The following is an 18,143-nucleotide window of genomic DNA, read 5'->3' on the forward strand; positions in this document are numbered from 1 at the left end:
CCAAAATGGAAATATTCCCACCAAAATGGAAATATTCCACCCAAAAATGGAGATATTCCACAGAAAATGGAGATATTCCACCAAAATGGAAATATTCCACCCAAAATGGAGATATTCCACCCAAAAATGGAGATATTCCACCCAAAAATGGAGATATTCCACACAAAAATGGAGATATTCCACCAAAAATGGAGATATTCCACCCAAAAATGGAGATATTCCCACCAAAATGGAGATATTCCACACAAAAATGGAGATATTCCCACCAAAATGGAGATATTCCACCCAAAAATGGAGATATTCCACACAAAAATGGAGATATTCCACCAAAAATGGAGATATTCCACCCAAAATGGAGATATTCCACACAAAAATAGAGATATTCCACCAAAAATGGAGATATTCCCACCAAAATGGAGATATTCCACCAAAAATGGAGATATTCCACCCAAAAATGGAGATATTCCACCAAAAATGGAGATATTCCACCAAAAATGGAGATATTCCACCAAAACGGAGATATTTCCCCCAAACATCCCAAAGAAGTAGATACTCCCCCAAAACCACACCAAATCCTTGAGATATTCCCACAAAACCACACCCAAGGAGGAAAGATTCCCCAAAAAGAGTCCCAGAAACTGGAGATATCCCCACAAAATGGCCCCAAAAATGGAGACAGTCCCCCAACTGGCCTCCAAAATGGAGAGATTCCCACAAAACGGTCCCAAAAATGGAGATATTCCCCCAGCCAGCCCCCAAAATGGAGATTCCCACAAAATGGCCCCCAAAATGGAGATAGTCCCCCAAGTAGCCCTCAAAATGGAGTTATTCCCCCAAATAGCCCCCAAAATGGAGACATTCTCCCAAAACGGTCCCAAAAATGAGATATTCCCACAAAACAGCCCCCAAAACGGAGAGATTCTCCCAAAATGGCAATATTCCCCAAAACAGCCCCAAATCCCTGAGATATTCCCACAAAACCCCACGGAAAGAGGAGAGATTCCCCAGAAAGAGCCCCAGAGAATGGAGATATTCCCCCCAAACCAGCAATATTGCCCCCCAAGGGATGAGATCTCGGGATTTTCGGCCCGATCCCTCCCTCGGATCCGAGGAAAACGGGGCCGGGGGCCGTTCCCTCACCGGTTCTGCTCCTCCAGCTTGGCCAGCAGCTCCAGCTCGTCGGGGCTCAGGTTCTCCGAGTCCGAGGTCGGGGATCCCGCGGGCGCCGACGCCGACGCCGGGCCCTCGTGGCTCAACGCCGGGCCCTCATGGCTCAGTGCTGGGCCCTCATGGCTCAACACTGGGCCCTCATGGTTCAGTGCTGGGCCCTCATGGCTCAACGCCGGGCCCTCATGGCTCAACACTGGGCCCTCATGGCTCAACGCCGGGCCCTCATGGTTCAACACCGGGCCCTCGTGGCTCAACACTGGGCCCTCATGGCTCAACACTGGGCCCTCGTGGCTCAACATCGGGCCCTTGTGGCTCAGTGCCGGGCCCTCGTGGCTCAACACCGGGCCCTCATGGTTCAACACTGGGCCCTCGTGGCTCAGTGAAAGGCCCTCGTGGTTCAGTGTCAGGCCCTCGTGGCTCAATGCCGGGCCCTTGTGGCTCAAAGCCGGGCCCTCGTGGCTCGACGAGTCGGGGCTGGCGGCCGGCGAGGCCATGGCGGCTGCGGGGCCGGGGCTCACCTGGGGAGGGGGAAAAAACAGCCTGAAAAATCCCACAGTTCAGCCCGTTTTCCCCCTCAGCCTGAAGGGGATTCCAGGGGCTCACCTGGGAGAGTAAAAACAGCCCCAAAATCCCACATTCCAGCCCATTTTCCCCCTCAGCCTGAAGGGGATTCCGAGCTCTCACCTGGGGGGGGAAAACAGCCTCAAAACCCCACAGTTCAGCCCATTTTCCCCCTCAGCCTGAAGGGGATTCCAGGGGCTCACCTGGGAGAGCAAAAACAGCCTCAAAATCCCACAGTCCAGCCCATTTTCCCCCTCAGCCTGAAGGGGATTCCGAGCTCTCACCTGGGGGGGGAAAACAGCCTCAAAACCCCACAGTTCAGCCCATTTTCCCCCTCAGCCTGAGGGGATTCCAGGGGCTCACCTGGGAGAGCAAAAACAGCCTCAAAACCCTACAGTCCAGCCCCAACCCAACCCCCCCCCAATAAAGGGGGGTCACTCCTAATTCCCCCCAAAGGAGGGTTCCCCCGAATCCCACCCCAAAAACCCTTTAAAGGGGGGGTCACCCCCAATCCTCTCCCAGTCCAATTGAGGGGGTCACCCCCCATCCCTCCAAAAGGGGGGGTCACCCCAATTCCCCCCTCAAAGGGGGAAGGTCATCCCCAACCCCCCCCCCGCAATTAAGGGGGGGGTCAGCCCCAATTCCCTCCAAACGGGGTCACCCTAAAACCCCCCAACTCCCCTCCCCCCCAATGGGGGGGGTCAACCCAAATCCCCCTCAAAGATGGGGGGCTCCCATTATTCCCCAAAAAAGGGGATGACCCCCCAGGGGGCATCACCCCAACACCCCCCTCAAGGGGGGGATCACCCCCAATCCCCCCCAAAGGGGGGTCACCCCAACACCCCCTCAGGGGGGTCACACACACACAGAGACAGGGGTGATTTTCCCCCCCATGATGGGAGGGACCCTCCCCATTCATAGCGGACCCCCCCATTTTTCACAGACACCCCCCCCCGTACCTGCGGGCCGTTGCCATGGCGACATGGGGCCGCCCCCCCGGCGGTTCCCGGGGCCGCCCCCCCCCGCCCTGGAGCCGCTCGGGCCCCGCGCCCGCCGCCATCGGGCCCCGCCACCGCCCCGCACTGACAGCGGGCCCCGCCCCCCGCCCAATCGCCGCGCCGCACCCACCGCTAAACCCGCCCCCCGGCTCAGCCTTCGCCAATGGGAGGCGAGCCACCGCGTGATGGGCAGGACGCCGCTCCAATGAAATGGTTCATCCTCACGCCCTCTCTGAGGGGGGTGGGAGCTGCCCAATGGCAGGCGTGGGTGGGGATGATTGATGGGTGAAACGACCAATCGAATGACGAGTCCCGCCAGGAGTGGCACCTGGTTGACAGGAGAGGACAATAAACCCCACCTCTTCATTTGACAGGTTTAGGGTGACTGACAGGAAATCTCACCAATCGTTGACGCGGGAGATTGAAGTAGCCTATGGGAGAGAACAGACGAGGCAGAGTCCCGCCCTCCGGCGCTGGGGTGGTCCCGCCCTCCTGAGGAGATTCGCTTCTCTTATTGGCTGAGGGGCGTGATGGGCAGGAGGCTCCACCTATGGGGCGTCGAGTAGCTGAGGGAGGGTGTGGGGGGAGGGGCCCGTGGCCGTGAGGGGACCCCGGGATGGGGTAGGCGATGTCCCTGGTTACACAAAATGGGGGTGTTGGGGTCCCTCATCCCCACTGGGAGCTGGAGATGGGGGTCCCCAGATATGGGCTGTCAGGGTGAGTGGGGTCCCTCGTTCATTGGGATCCAGGGATGGGACAGTGGGGGTCCCCAGGGAGGGGGTGTTGGGGGTCCCTGGTTACATAAAATGGGGTCATTGGGGTGCTGGGGGTCCTCAATTCCCACAGAGAGCTGCATTTGGGGGTCCCCAGTTCCCCGGGGATGGGAGGAAAGGGGTCCCTGGGGTCCCTCATCCCATAAAGATCCAGGGATGGGGATATTTGGGGCTCCTGGGACCCCCAGGGACAACAAAGACCCCCCAAAATGGGGGTGACGGGGGTCCCACATTCCTCAGGGATTCGGGTCCTGGAGCCCTGGGGGTCCCCAGGGAGGGGGTGTTGGGGGTCCCTGGTTACCCAGGATGGGGGAATTGGGGTGTCGGGGTCCCCAATTCCCACCGGGAACTGGATTTGGGGGTCCCCAAATCTCTAAGGATTCAGGATAAAACGTCGGGAATGTTTTCAACAACCCTGAAAAACGGGGATTTTCAGGAGCTTAAAGGGATTCCCGACCCCTCCTGCACCAATATCTGACAAATAAAAAGCTAAAAAACCCTATAAATAGGTCAAAGGGAGGAAAATGGGGGAATTTCGGGGGGGGGGGGAAGGTGTGATTTCAGGGGGGTTATCCCATTTTTCACTGTAAAAATCAGCCCCAAAATCCCCATTCGTGACGTTTTCCAACCTTTCCCACGAACAGTTGGCCGAATTCCTGTCATTTCACCCCAAAACCACCTCCGGCGGTTCTTGGGAACCCAAAACCACGAGGAGCCACCCCGAAGCGGGGGAGGGCGGGGACTTCCCCTTAAATTTGGGCTGAAAAAAGGGGAAATGAGACAAAAGGGGGAAGTTTGGGGGACCCCGGGCACAGCAGATTTTTTGGCTGCGTTCGCTCTTCCCGATTTCTGGGGAAGATTCTGCTGAAATTGGTGACGTTTTCAGAAATGTGAACTCGGGTCTCCCAAGGTCGGAGCCCTGGGGGAGTTTTCGGGGCCAGCAGGAACATTCCAGGGGGAAAAAAACAAATGAAGGGGGGAAAAAACCGAGGATTTTCCTGATGTTTTGGGTTCCAAACTCCCCAAAACCGCTCGGGGAAACGGTAAAAATTCCAAGCAAACTCCCCCCAAAAAAGGTGGATTTAGGAGCTGATTTGTGGCGAAACCCCCCCAAAATCACCTCCCTGGGAATCGTTGGCTTGGTTTTAGGGGGGAAAAAAAAGTGGGATTTGGGGGGATCCTTGTAAAAAGCAGCAGGGAAGGGGCTGAGGAGGCTCCGCAGCTCCTCAGGGAGCAGATTTGTTCTTTTCTGGGAAATCAGAATTATGAAATAATTCAAGTTTCCTTCCCCTTCCCAGGGAGGACACACGTGACTTCCCCCCCCCCCCCCCCACTCCCCCAGGGCATAAATTGGGGGGAAATCCGAGGAAAACAGGGCTGAGATGTTCCGGGGGGAAGGGGCCGGCGGCTCCGAGGAGAAACGGGAATTCCTGGAGGGGATGGAGACGGAGAATCCCCAGAGGGGCAAAGGGCCCAAAGGAGGTACTGGGGGCAGGGGGGGGTGAGGGCACCCAAAACTGGGGGGGTCAGCTCTTTAAAGGGGATTTTTTCCCGATTTTTAACCCAATTTTGTCCAATTTTGGTCCCTTTGTTGGGTCATAAATTAGGAAAACACAAAACTGGAGGTTTCGGCTCTTTAAAATTGATTTTTTCCCAAATATTTAATTGAATGTGGACCAGTTTTGGTTCCTTTGTTGGGTCATAAATTAGGAAAACACGAAACTGGAGGTTTCAGCTCTTCAAAGGGGATTTTTCCCCAATTTTTAACCCAATTTTGATGAAATTTGGATCATCTCTTGGGTCATAAATTAGGAAAACACGAAACTGGAGGTTTCAGCTCTTTAAAGTGGATTTTTTTCCTGATTTTTAACCCAGTTTTGTCCAATTTGGGTTCCTTTGTTGGATCATAAATTAAGAAAACACAAAACTGGAGGTTTCAGCTCTTTAAAGGGGATTTTTCCCCAACTTTTAACCGAATTTTGATGAAATTTGGATCCTTTGTTGGGTCATAAATTAAGAAAACACAAAACTGGAGGTTTCAGCTCTTTAAAGGGGATTTTTCCCCAACTTTTAACCGAATTTTGATGAAATTTGGATCCTTTGTTGGGTCATAAATTAAGAAAACACAAAACCGGAGCTTTCAGCTCTTTCAAGTGGATTTCCCCCCAATTTTTAACCCACTTTGGGCCCGTTTTCACCCCTCTGCTGAGTCCTGTTTTGGGAGAAGGGGTTGGAAGGCGGAGCGAGGGCCGAGGAGCCGCTCCGGGGGCTGCTTTTGGGTGGAAATCTTCACTTTTTGGGGCTCTTCTCCCCCTTTCCCCCCCCCGCAGGGGGTTTTTTGGCAGCTCTGCCCCCCCTGTCCTGGCCCCCAGCCAGCCCCATCCTGGCCCTGCTCCTGACCTTCAGCCTCCTCCTCCTCACCGTCCTCACCTGCCTCAGCCTCTCCAGAGGTGAGTCCAGGGGGGGTTTTTTTGGGGGAGGGAAAACCTGGGGAGGGAGGGAAAATTTGGGGCGAATTCCGAGGCCCCCTCGTGTGTCTCCGGCAGCGTCGGCGGCGCTGGGGGAGCTGCGGGAATCCCGCGCCCGGAACGGCCACGGCCAGGCCTGGAAAAACCTCTCCGAGCTCCAGCACGGCCTGGGTACGACGGGGGGGACCCCAGAATCCATCCCTGGGATCCCAAAATCCATCCCTGGAATCCCAAAATCCCTCCCTGGGATCCCAAAATCCTTCCTGGAATCCTAAAAACCTTCCTTGGAATCCCGAAATCCTTCCCTGGGATCCTAAAAACCTTCCCAGGGATCCTAAAAACCTTCCCTGGGATCCCAGAATCCTTCCCTGGAATCCTAAAATCCCTCCCTGGAATCCTAAAATCCCTCCCTGGAATCCTAAAAACCTTCCCTGGGATCCCAAAATCCCTCCCTGGTGCCCCAAAATCCTTCCTTGGAATCCTAAAAACCTTCCCTGGGATCCCAAAATCCCTCCCTGGGATCCCAAAATCCCTCCCTGGGATCCCAAAATCCCTCCTTGGAATCCCAAAATCCTTCCCTGGGATCCTAAAATCCTCCCTGGAATCCCAAAATCCCTCCCTGGAATCCCAAAATCCCTCCTTGGAATCCCAAAATCCTTCCTGGAATCCCAGAATCCTTCCCTGGTGCCCCAAAATCCTTCCTTGGAATGACCATATCCCTCCCTGGAATCCTAAAAACCTTCCCTGGGATCCCAAAATCCTCCCTGGAATCCCAAAATCCTTCCTGGAATCCTAAAAACCCTCCCTGGGATCCCAAAATCCCTCCCTGGGATCCCAAAATCCCTCCCTGGAATCCCAAAATCCCTCCTTGGAATCCCAAAATCCCTCCCTGGGATCCCAAAATCCCTCCCTGGGATCCCAAAATCCCTCCCTGGAATCCCAAAATCCCTCCTTGGAATCCCAAAATCCTTCCTGGAATCCCAAAATCCTTCCTGGTGCCCCAAAATCCTTCCTTGGAATGACCAAATCCCTCCCTGGAATCCCAAAATCCCTCCCTGGTTCCCAAAATCCCTCCTTTTCCCCTTCTCCTCCCTCCCCCCCCCCCCAAATTCCCTGTTTTTCCCCCCGATTTCCCCTTTTCCTCTTCCCTGGGATTTGCCGGAATTCCCAGAATTCCCTTTTCTCCCCCAGCGCGGCAGTTCCAGACTCTGCAGGGGCGGATCCTGAACGGTAACGACCCCAAATCCCCCCAAAATCCCCCCAAATGCCCCCAAAATCCCCCCAAATCCCCGCAAATCCCTCCCAAATCCCCCCAAAAAAATCCTCCCAAAATCCCCCCAGATCCTCCCAAATCCTCCCCAAATCCCCCCCAAATCCCCCCAAATCCCCCCAAATCCTCCCAAATCCCCCTAAAATCCCCCCAGATCCCCCCAGATCCCCCAAATCCCCCCCAAATCTCCCCCGAATCCCCTCAAATCCCTCCCAAATCCCTCCCAAATCTCCTCATAATCCCCCCAAATCCCCCCCAAATCCTCCCAAATCCCCCTAAAATCCCCCCAGATCCCCCCAGATCCCGCAAATCCTCCCAAATCCCCTCCAAAATCCCCCCAGATCCCCCCAGAGCCCCCAAAATCCCCCAAATCCCCCCCAGATCCCCCCAAATCCCCCCAAATCCCCCCAAAATCTCCCCAAATCCTCCCAAATCCTCCCAAACCCCCCCAAATCCCCTCCAAATCCCCCCCAAATCTCCCCCAAATCTCCCCCAAATCCCACCAAATCCCCCCAAATCTCCTCATAATCCCCCCAAATCCCCCCCAAATCCCCCCAAATCTCCTCATAATCCCCCCAAAATCCCCCCAAATCCCCCCCAAATCCCCCAAATCCCCCCAAATCCCTCCCAAATCCCCCCAAAATCCCCCAAAATCCCCCCAAATCCCCCCAGAATCCCCCCCAAGTCCCCCTAAATCACCCCCAAATCCCCCCCAAATCCCCCCAAGTCCCCCCTAAATCACCCCCAAATCCCCCCAAAATCCCTCCCAATCCTCCCAAATCCCCCCCAAACCCCCCCCAAATGCCCCCAAATCCCCCCAAAATCCTCCCAAAATCCCTCCCTAAATCCCCCCCAAATCCCCCCAAAATCCCTCCCAATCCTCCCAAATCCCCCCAAATCCCCCCAAATCCCCCCAATCCCCCCTCCCGGCCCCTCTGGCTCCCCCGGGAATGTTCCCTCTCAGTGTCCCGGGAAGTTCGGGAGCTCCAGGACGGGATTTCCCGGGAGCCCGAGCGGGACCAGGAGCTCGCGGAGCTCTCGGAGCGACTCCGGGCCCTCGGTAATTAACGAAGAGCGAATGCAAATTAGTGCTAATTAACTCATTAACTCATTAAATTAACTCCTTAACTCATTAACCAAACCCCGCAGTATTTAAAGGGGAGCTGGGGGTGAAATTTGTGACATTATTGTTAAATTTATTAAGTTGCATCCTTCAATTTATCTTATAAAATAAAAGGGATTATTTTATTTTTATATGGTTGTACAGTTATATATTTCTGTATTTTATATATAAATATATTTGTATCTTGTAAATTATATATATTTTTATGTATCCCTATATAATTATATTATATATTGTATATTATCATATATATTATTATATATAATATATCATTATATAAATTATTATATATATTATTATATATTATTATATATAATATTATATATTATTATATATATTATATTATTATATATATTATTATATATATTATATTATTATATATATTATTATATATGTTATATATTATTATATATATAATTATATATATTGCAATCTATTATATATTATATATTACAATATATTAATTATATTGTTATATAGTTATTATATAAAATTATATATTTTGTGTATTTTTGTATATTTATATCCCATGTATAAATATATAAACATACAGTGTTTATGTATTGCTCAAATGTTATTTATATATTTATGTGTCATTAATGGTATTTAGTATTTATTATGTGTATATATATTTGTATGTTATATAAAAATATGTGTTATTTATGTCATATAAAATGTATATTAGAGATATATTATGTGTAATATGTATTACCTATATAATATATCAAATGCATAATACATTTAATGTATATTAAAAAGATCTTACATATGATAAATATATAGTATATAAAAACATATAAATATGTATTTATATATTTATAATGCATATATATTACACATATATATTTATAAAATATATATCTTATGTTTTCATTTATATTGTTTATTATAGTGTTTTGTAAGATTTTTAATTATTTATGTATTTTACATAAGTATATTTTGTATAATTGTCTACTACATATGAATACATAAGATATAAATATATAATACATAAACTTATATATTCATATATTTAAAATTTATGTAAGAAATTTAAATCAAATGAATTTCACTGATCACTTCAACCGGTTGTAACTGTCACCCAAATAAATCAAATTGAATCGATGCAGTGAAATAAAATAAATAAAAATAAATAGAAAATAAATGGGTGCAATAAAACAATTAGAAGCTGAACGAAACTGACCGAAATTTTAATGCATTGAAAAATTGGAAAGATTTAAAATCAAATTCAAGAATAAATAAAAAGGAATGAAATTTATATGAGAAGTCAAAATAACTGAAATTTTCTCCCTTCGCTTGCAAAAAATTTAACTTTTTGAAATTTGGTATCGGAAAGAAGATGAAGAAGAAAAAAATAAACTGGATTTAATAAAATAAGGGAATAAAATTGTCCTAAACCAAATGGATTCCAATTAAAAAAATTCAAATGACTGTTTGAGATCAATGAAACCATTTGAATTAAACAATTGGAATTCAGTTCTTTCGGTCACATTCAATTAATCATTAAATTCAGTTCAATTAATAATTCAGTTAAATTCAATTAATCATTCAACTCAATTAATCATTCAACTCAATTAATCATTCAACTCAATTAATCATTCAATTCAATTAAATTAAATCAAATTAAATGAACTCCAACCCCCAAAAGCTCCTTGACCGGGAGGATCGGGACCTTCTCCTCCCCGAATCTGGGGCTCCGTGACTCTCCCTTGGAAAACCTTGGGAAAACCCCGGAAAAGGCACCAAAAATAGGGATTTTTAGGCCTTTCCCCCCCCGGAATTCCCAGTAATTCCCTGTAATTCCCGGCGCAGAATCCCGGGATTCGCTGGCGCCGCTGCGGGAGCAGCTGGAGCAGCTCCGGCGGGAGCAGAACCAGATCCTGGAGGAGACCCGGAATCTCTCAGGTCAGGGCCTTTCCCACCCCCTTATCCCGCTTTTTCCCTGGGTTTTTCCCTATTTTTTAAATCCTGATTCTCCCCTGCTTTCCCCCCATTATTTTATCCTGATTTCCCCCATTTTTCCCCATTTTCTCCCCATTTTTTCCCTCAGGAACCTCCCAGGTGAGGAGCAGGAGGACTCCCCGCAGCTCCTGGAGTTTCTCCTTCTGTTATCCCAGTTTTTCCCCATTTTTCCCCATTTTTTAAATCCTGATTTTCCCCTACTTTCCCCCCATTATTTTCTCCTGATTTTCCCTGTTTTTCCCCATTTTCCCCCCGTTTTTTCCCCATTTTCCCCCATTTTATCCCTCAGGAACCTCCCAGGTGAGGAGCAGGAAGACTCCATGGACATCCTGAAATTTCTCCTTCTGTTATCCCAGTTTTTCCCCGTTTTTCCCCATTTTTTAAATCCTGATTTCCCCCTGATTTTCCCCTGCTTTCCCCTCATTATTTTCTCCTGGTTTTCCCTGTTTTCCCCCATTTTTTCCCACATTTTTCCCCCCGTTTTTTCCCTCAGGAACCTCTCAGGCAAAGGACCGAAGACCCTCATGGATATCCTGGGTGTTCTCCCCATTATCCCAGTTTTTCCCTGTTTTTTCCCTATATTTAAAATCCTGATTCTCCCCTGCTTTCCCCCCATTATTTTCTCCTGGTTTTCCCAGTTTTTCCCTGGTTTTCCCCATTTTCCCCCATTTTTTCCCTCAGGAACCTCCCAGGTGAGGAGCAGGAAGACTCCATGGACATCCTGAAATTTCTCCTTCTGTTATCCCAGTTTTTCCCCGTTTTTCCCCATTTTTTAAATCCTGATTTCCCCCTGATTTTCCCCTGCTTTCCCCTCATTATTTTATCCTGGTTTTCCCTGTTTTTCCCCATTTTCCCCCATTTTTTCCCTCAGGAACCTCTCAGGTGAAGGACCGAAGACCCTCATGGATATCCTGGGTGTTCTCCCCATTATCCCAGTTTTTCCCTGTTTTTTTCCCCATTTTTTAAATCCTGATTTTCCCCTACTTTTCCCTCATTATTTTCTCCTGGTTTTCCCTGGTTTCCCCCATTTTTTCCCACATTTTTCCCCCCGTTTTTTCCCTCAGGAACCTCTCAGGCAAAGGACCGAAGACCCTCATGGATATCCTGGGTGTTCTCCCCATTATCCCAGTTTTTCCCTGGTTTTTCCCCATTTTTGAAATCCTGATTCTCCCCTGGTTTCCTCCCATTATTTTCTCCTGATTTTCCCAATTTTTCCCCATTTTTCCCCATTTTCCCCCATTTTTTCCCTCAGGAACCTCCCAGGTGAGGAGCAGGAGGACTCCCCGCAGCTCCTGGAGTTTCTCCTTCTCTTATCCCAGTTTTTCCCCATTTTTCCCCATTTTTTGAATCCTAGTTTCCCCCTACTTTCCCCCCATTATTTTATCCCGATTTTCCCTGTTTTCCCCCATTTTCCCCCCATTTCTCCCCTCAGGAACCTCTCAGGTGAAGGGCAGGAGCCCCCCCCCGACTATCCCGCTGTTCCTGCCCCCGTTATCCCGGTTTTTCCCCTCTTTCCCAGGAATCCTGTGCCCGTCCTGCCCCCCCGGCTGGGAGCAGTTTTCCAGGACCTGCTACTTCTTCTCCTCCAGCACCAAATCCTGGCACGATTCCAGGGATTCCTGTGCCCAATTCCAGGCCCACCTGGCCGTGGTCGACTCCGAGCAGGAAAATGTGAGCTGGGAAACCCCCCAAAAACTGGGAAAACTCCCCCAAATTCCCGGAGTTTGGGGGCACGAGGGACCCCCGGAGAGGGGGAGGTGGGGCCCGGGGGGCTCCCGGTGGAGACTCCGAGGATTTGGCCAAATTCCAGGGGTTTGGGCCCAAAAGGCCTCTTGGGATGGGCAGGTTTTTTTGGGAAGGAGGATCTGTGGGATCCCAAGGGACACCTGGAGAGGGGGGGGGATCCATGGGGAGCCCCCCTGGAGAGGGTGGGATTGAGGAATTCCGGGAATCAATCCGAGAGGAGGGGAATTAATTGGGAATTCGGGAATTTCCAGCTGGAAAGCAGGGAAATCAACGGGAAAGGATGGAAATTAAAATTGGATCCATTTGTTGGGAATTGGAGGAACCAGTGAGAAATTCCAGGAATCAATTGGAATTTAAAAATGGATCAATTCACTGGAAGTTGGAGGAATCAATTAGAAATTCCAGGAATCCAGTAGAAATTAAAATTCCAGGAAGCCATTAGAAATTCCAGAGGTCAATTAGAAAACAGAGAAATTGATTGGAAATGGGAGGGATCAAATTAGAAATTACGGGAATCGATTAGAAATTCCACCAATTAAATTAATTGGAAATTTTGTCCTTTATTTCCTTTCCCTCTTTTGTTTCCTTTATTTTCTTTATTTTCCTTTGTCTCCTTGATCTCCCTGATTTTCTTTGTTCCCTTCCTTTCCTTGATTTCCTTCATTATTTTCCTTTACTTTATTTCCTTTTTTCCTTTATTCCCCTTATCTCCTTTATTTTCCTTTATTCCCTTTATCCACTTGATTTTTTTATTCCCTTTATCCCCTTTATTTCCTTTATTTCCTTTATGCCTTTTATTTTTTTATCCCCTTTATTTTCATTATCCCCTTGATTTCCTTTCTTCCCTTTACCCCCTTGATTTCCTTTATCCTCTTTATTCCCTTGATTTCCTTTATCCCTTTTATTTTATTTATCCCCTTGATTCCCTTTATCCTCTTTATTCCCTTGATTTCATTTATTCTCTTGATTCCCTTTATCCCCTTGATTTCTTTATTCCCTTTATTTCCTTTATTTTCTTTATACCTTTTATTTTCTTTGTTCTCTTTATCCCCTTGATTTCTTTATTCCCTTTATTTCCTTTATTTTCTTTATACCTTTTATTTTCTTTGTTCTCTTTATCCCCTTGATTTCTTTATTCCCTTTATTTCCTTTATTTTCTTTATACCTTTTATTTTCTTTGTTCTCTTTATCCCCTTGATTTCTTTATTCCCTTTATTTCCTTTATTTTCTTTATACCTTTTATTTTCTTTATTCTCTTTATTCCCTTGATTTCTTTATTCCCTTTATTTCCTTTATTTTCTTTATACCTTTTATTTTCTTTGTTCTCTTTATCCCCTTGATTTCTTTATTCCCTTTATTTCCTTTATTTTCTTTATACCTTTTATTTTCTTTGTTCTCTTTATCCCCTTGATTTCTTTATTCCCTTTATTTCCTTTATTTTCTTTATGCCTTTTATTTCCTTTGTTCCCTTTATTCCCTTGATTTCCTTTATTCCCTTTATTCCCTTGATTTCCTTTATTCCCTTTATTCCCTTGATTTCCATTATCCCCTTTATTCCCTTGATTTCCTTGATTTCCTTTATCCCTTTATTTACTTTATTCTCCTTATCCCCTTGATTTCCTTGATTTCATTTATTCCCTTTATTCCCTTTATTCCCTTTATTCCTTTTTCCCTTGATTCCCTTGATTCCCCCTTATTCCCTTTATTCCTTTTTTCCTTGATTCCCTTTATCCTCTTTTTCCCTTTACCTCCTTATTTCTCTTCTTTCCTGGATTTTTGGCTCGCTTTCTCTCCCGGATTCCCTGGGCTCTGATCCCACATTCCCAGCAATTCCTGGCCATCCACGTTCCGGAGCGGCGCCAGTTCTGGTTGGGCCTGACGGACGAGCCCAACGAGGGCTCCTGGCACTGGGTCACCGGGGGGGCCCTGCAGCTCCAGTGAGTTTGGGATCAACTTGGGGATCAATTTTGGGATTAACTTCCCAAATCCAACCCAGCTCCAGTGGGATCAGTTTGGGATTAACCCCCCAGATCCAACATTTGGGAATTCCCAGCCACTGGGTCACCGGGGGGGCCCTGCAGCTCCAGTGAGTTCTTTTGGGATCAGTTTAGGATCAATTTTGGGATTAACCCCCAAATCCAACCCAGCTCCAGTGGGATCAGTTTGGGATTAACCCCCCAAATCCAACATTTGGGAATTCCCAACCCCTGGGTCACCAGGGGAGCCCTGCAGCTCCAGTGAGTTCTTTTGGGATCAACTTTGGGATCAATTCTGGGATTAACCCCCAAATCCAACCCAGCTCCAGTGGGATCAGTTTGGGATTAACCCCCAAATCCAACATTTGGGAATTCCCAACCACTGGGTCACCGGGGGGGCCCTGCAGCTCCAGTGAGTTCTTTTGGGATCAACTTGGGGATCAATTCTGGGATTAACTTCCCAAATCCAACCCAGCTCCAGTGGGATCAGTTTGGGATTAACCCCCCAGATCCAACATTTGGGAATTCCCAACCCCTGGGTCACCGGGGGGGCCCTGCAGCTCCAGTGAGTTTGGGATCAACTTGGGGATCAATTTTGGGATTAACTTCCCAAATCCAACCCAGCTCCAGTGGGATCAGTTTGGGATTAACCCCCCAGATCCAACATTTGGGAATTCCCAGCCACTGGGTCACCGGGGGGGCCCTGCAGCTCCAGTGAGTTCTTTTGGGATCAGTTTAGGATCAATTTTGGGATTAACCCCCAAATCCAACCCAGCTCCAGTGGGATCAGTTTGGGATTAACCCCCCAAATCCAACATTTGGGAATTCCCAACCCCTGGGTCACCAGGGGAGCCCTGCAGCTCCAGTGAGTTCTTTTGGGATCAACTTTGGGATCAATTCTGGGATTAACCCCCAAATCCAACCCAGCTCCAGTGGGATCAGTTTGGGATTAACCCCCAAATCCAACATTTGGGAATTCCCAACCACTGGGTCACCGGGGGGGGCCCTGCAGCTCCAGTGAGTTCTTTTGGGATCAACTTGGGGATCAATTCTGGGATTAACTTCCCAAATCCAACCCAGCTCCAGTGGGATCAGTTTGGGATTAACCCCCCAGATCCAACATTTGGGAATTCCCAACCCCTGGGTCACCGGGGGGGCCCTGCAGCTCCAGTGAGTTTGGGATCAACTTGGGGATCAATTTTGGGATTAACTTCCCAAATCCAACCCAGCTCCAGTGGGATCAGTTTGGGATTAACCCCCCAAATCCAACATTTGGGAATTCCCAGCCACTGGGGCACCAGGGGGGCCCTGCAGCTCCAGTGAGTTCTTTTGGGATCAACTTTGGGATCAATTTTGGGATTAACCCCCCAAATCCAACATTTGGGAATTCCCAACCCCTGGGTCACCAGGGGAACCCTGCAGCTCCAGTGAGTTCTTTTGGGATCAGTTTGGGATCAATTCTGGGATTAACCCCCAAATCCAACCCAGCTCCAGTGGGATCAGTTTGGGATTAACCCCCCAGATCCAACATTTGGGAATTCCCAACCCCTGGGTCACCGGGGGGGCCCTGCAGCTCCAGTGAGTTTGGGATCAACTTGGGGATCAATTTTGGGATTAACTTCCCAAATCCAACCCAGCTCCAGTGGGATCAGTTTGGGATTAACCCCCCAGATCCAACATTTGGGAATTCCCAGCCACTGGGGCACCGGGGGGGCCCTGCAGCTCCAGTGAGTTCTTTTGGGATCAGTTTTGGGATCAATTTTGGGATTAACCCCCAAATCCAACCCAGCTCCAGTGGGATCAGTTTGGGATTAACCCCCCAAATCCAACATTTGGGAATTCCCAGCCACTGGGGCACCAGGGGGGCCCTGCAGCTCCAGTGAGTTCTTTTGGGATCAACTTTGGGATCAATTTTGGGATTAACCCCCCAAATCCAACATTTGGGAATTCCCAACCCCTGGGTCACCAGGGGAGCCCTGCAGCTCCAGTGAGTTCTTTTGGGATCAACTTGGGGATCAATTCTGGGATTAACCCCCAAATCCAACCCAGCTCCAGTGGGATCAGTTTGGGATTAACCCCCCAGATCCAACCCTTGGGAATTCCCAACCACTGGGTCACAGGGGGAGCCCTGCAGCTCCAGTGGGTTCTTTTGGGATCAACTTTGGGATCAATTCTGGGATTAACCCCCAAATCCAACGGCTCGTTCCGAAGGGTCCCCCAATTCCCGGGATTGCGGGAAAAGCGGGACAACCGTTGGGAGACTCGAAAGGGGGAGGAGGTTTTTTTTTTTGGGAGTGTCGCCTCTCCCCGGAGACCCCGAGGGCTGGGGGGTGGGGCCGCCTCGTCCCAAAACTCCCGGAAAAGAGGGAATTCCCTCCCAGACGAGGCGGCCGCTCCGCAGGTTCTGGAACAGCGGCGAACCCAACGACGTCGGCCACCACGGCGAGGACTGTGCCGGGATCTACTCCAGCGGCCTCTGGAATGACCTGCCCTGCTTCGGCTCCGAGCGCTGGATCTGCGAGCGGCCCTGCTGACCCTCCCCCCGCTCCCAAATCCCGCAAAATCCGGCAAAATCCCACAAAAAACCCACCGTCCGCACGGGAAATCCGCCCGTTTGGGGCGGAAAACCTCCAAAAATGGGCCTCGGGATGTGCCCAAAGTCTTCCCAAAAATCTTCCCCCAAGCGGGGAAGTGCTGCTGGAGGGGGGGTGGAACAGCAGGGGGGAGATTTTTGGGGGCGTTTTGGAGTTTTTTGGGGTTTATTCCCGTTTTTGGAGGTTGTGACGTCGCTGATCGATTAATCGGGAAAATGGCAACAAATGGAGAGCTTCGGTTGGGATTTGACCCCAAATGGCTCCCGAAATCTTCCCCAAAAAATCAGGAAGTGCTGCTGGAGTGGGGGTGGAACAGCAGGGGGGAGATTTTTGGGGGCATTTGGGAGTTTTTTGGGGTTTATTCCCATTTTTGGAGGTGATGAGTTTTTGCGGCCAGTTAATCGGGGAACTGTTAATAAATGGAGAATTTTGATTCTGATTTGACCCAAAGATCTTCCCAAAATCTTCCCCAAAAAATCAGGAGGTGCTGCTGGAGTGGGGGTGGAACAAGAGGGGGAGATTTTTGGGGGTTTTTTGGAGTTTATTCCCATTTTTGGAGGTGTTGAGTTTTTGTGGCAAATTAATCAGGGAACTGTTAATAAATGGAGAATTTTGATTCTGATTTAGCCCGAAAATCTTCCCAAAATCTTCCTCAAATCTTCCCCAAAAAATTGGAAAGTGCTGCTGGAGTGGGGGTGGAACACCAGGGGAGCACTTTTTGGGGTTATTTGGGGTTTTTTGGGGGTTTATTCCCATTTTTAGAGGTTTTGCCGAGACTGGCGGGGCCGTTTGCCAATTAATCAGGAAAACCTTCAGAAATTAAAATTTTTGATCACAATTTGACCCAAAACTGCCCAAAATGACCCCAAGGAGGGTCAGGGATGTTTTTTTCCCCAGGGTTTGGGGTAAAAAAAACCCCCAAAGGGGAAGTGAGAGCGACCAAAACGAGCCGGGAGGGTTTTTGGGGCGAAGATGCAAATGACGGAGCCGGGGGCGCCCAAGCGCGGCGCCGCTTCCGCCCAACGGCGCCGGAGACCCCTCCCAGCGCCAGAAACTCGGGACTTTATCCCAAACTCTTCAAGGTCACCCCGGTGGTTTTAGCCGTAAGCCCTAAAAATCACAACCCCCCCAAAATCCCGAAATTCCGACGCGTTCCGGCGTCGCCGTTTGGCCCCCGAGGCCCCAGAGCCGACCGGAAGTCACCGAATCCCGGGATCTGCTGGGAAGGTGGATTTTTGGCACATGGAAGAGCCCAAAATCTCTTGGACATCCAATGTGTTGGGCATGCAAATTCTTGGACATGCCAGGTTTTGGACATCTAAATCTTGGACATCCAAATCTTGGGCATCCAAACTCTTGGATATCCAATGTCTTGGACATCCAAAATCTTGGGCATCCAAACTCTTGGATATCCAATGTCTTGGACATCCAAAATCTTGGACATCCAATGTCTTGGACATCCAAAATCTTGGACATCCAAACTCTTGGATATCCGGTGTCTT

General features: G+C 48.8%; 2 protein-coding genes across 3 annotated transcripts; one reads left to right on the top strand and one right to left on the bottom strand.

The window, feature by feature from the left end:
- Nucleotides 1-929: 929 nt before the first annotated feature.
- Nucleotides 930-2,762, bottom strand: LOC116781648 (cuticle protein 16.5-like). The gene is made up of 2 exons (XM_032677319.1): nt 2,691-2,762; nt 930-1,688 (listed from the first exon to the last, which is right to left on the bottom strand). Exon 2 carries the CDS (start codon nt 1,662-1,664, stop codon nt 1,137-1,139), a length of 528 nt encoding a protein of 175 aa, XP_032533210.1. The 5' UTR covers nt 1,665-1,688; nt 2,691-2,762; the 3' UTR covers nt 930-1,136.
- Nucleotides 2,763-3,241: 479 nt separating this feature from the next.
- Nucleotides 3,242-17,257, top strand: LOC116781659 (C-type lectin domain family 17, member A-like). 2 transcript variants are annotated; one of them, XM_032677342.1, is made up of 10 exons: nt 3,242-3,350; nt 4,801-4,984; nt 5,833-5,952; nt 6,049-6,141; nt 7,162-7,200; nt 8,205-8,300; nt 10,176-10,268; nt 11,845-11,996; nt 13,899-14,008; nt 16,449-17,257. In XM_032677342.1, the coding sequence occupies exons 2-10, from the start codon at nt 4,885-4,887 to the stop codon at nt 16,579-16,581; spliced, it is 936 nt and encodes a 311-aa protein (XP_032533233.1). In that variant the 5' UTR covers nt 3,242-3,350; nt 4,801-4,884; the 3' UTR covers nt 16,582-17,257. The 2 variants fall into 2 exon arrangements, with proteins under 2 accessions (XP_032533233.1, XP_032533232.1); XM_032677341.1 differs by having other exon boundaries at nt 3,256-3,446.
- The last annotated feature ends 886 nt before the right edge of the window (nt 17,258-18,143 follow it).

Source organism: Chiroxiphia lanceolata, unplaced genomic scaffold (assembly GCF_009829145.1).
Source record: "Chiroxiphia lanceolata isolate bChiLan1 unplaced genomic scaffold, bChiLan1.pri scaffold_49_arrow_ctg1, whole genome shotgun sequence".
Taxonomy (NCBI): Eukaryota; Metazoa; Chordata; class Aves; order Passeriformes; family Pipridae; genus Chiroxiphia; species Chiroxiphia lanceolata.

Coding starts and splice junctions, on each gene's coding strand:
- LOC116781648 (XM_032677319.1), bottom strand. CDS start 1,664: ATGGCCTCGCCGGCCGCCAGCCCCGACTCGTCGAGCCACGAGGGCCCG.
- LOC116781659 (XM_032677342.1), top strand. CDS start 4,885: ATGTTCCGGGGGGAAGGGGCCGGCGGCTCCGAGGAGAAACGGGAATTC. Junction 4,985..5,832: donor GGGCAAAGGGCCCAAAGGAG/GTACTGGGGGCA, acceptor CCCCCCCCGCAG/GGGGTTTTTTGGCAGCTCTG. Junction 5,953..6,048: donor CTGCCTCAGCCTCTCCAGAG/GTGAGTCCAGGG, acceptor TGTCTCCGGCAG/CGTCGGCGGCGCTGGGGGAG.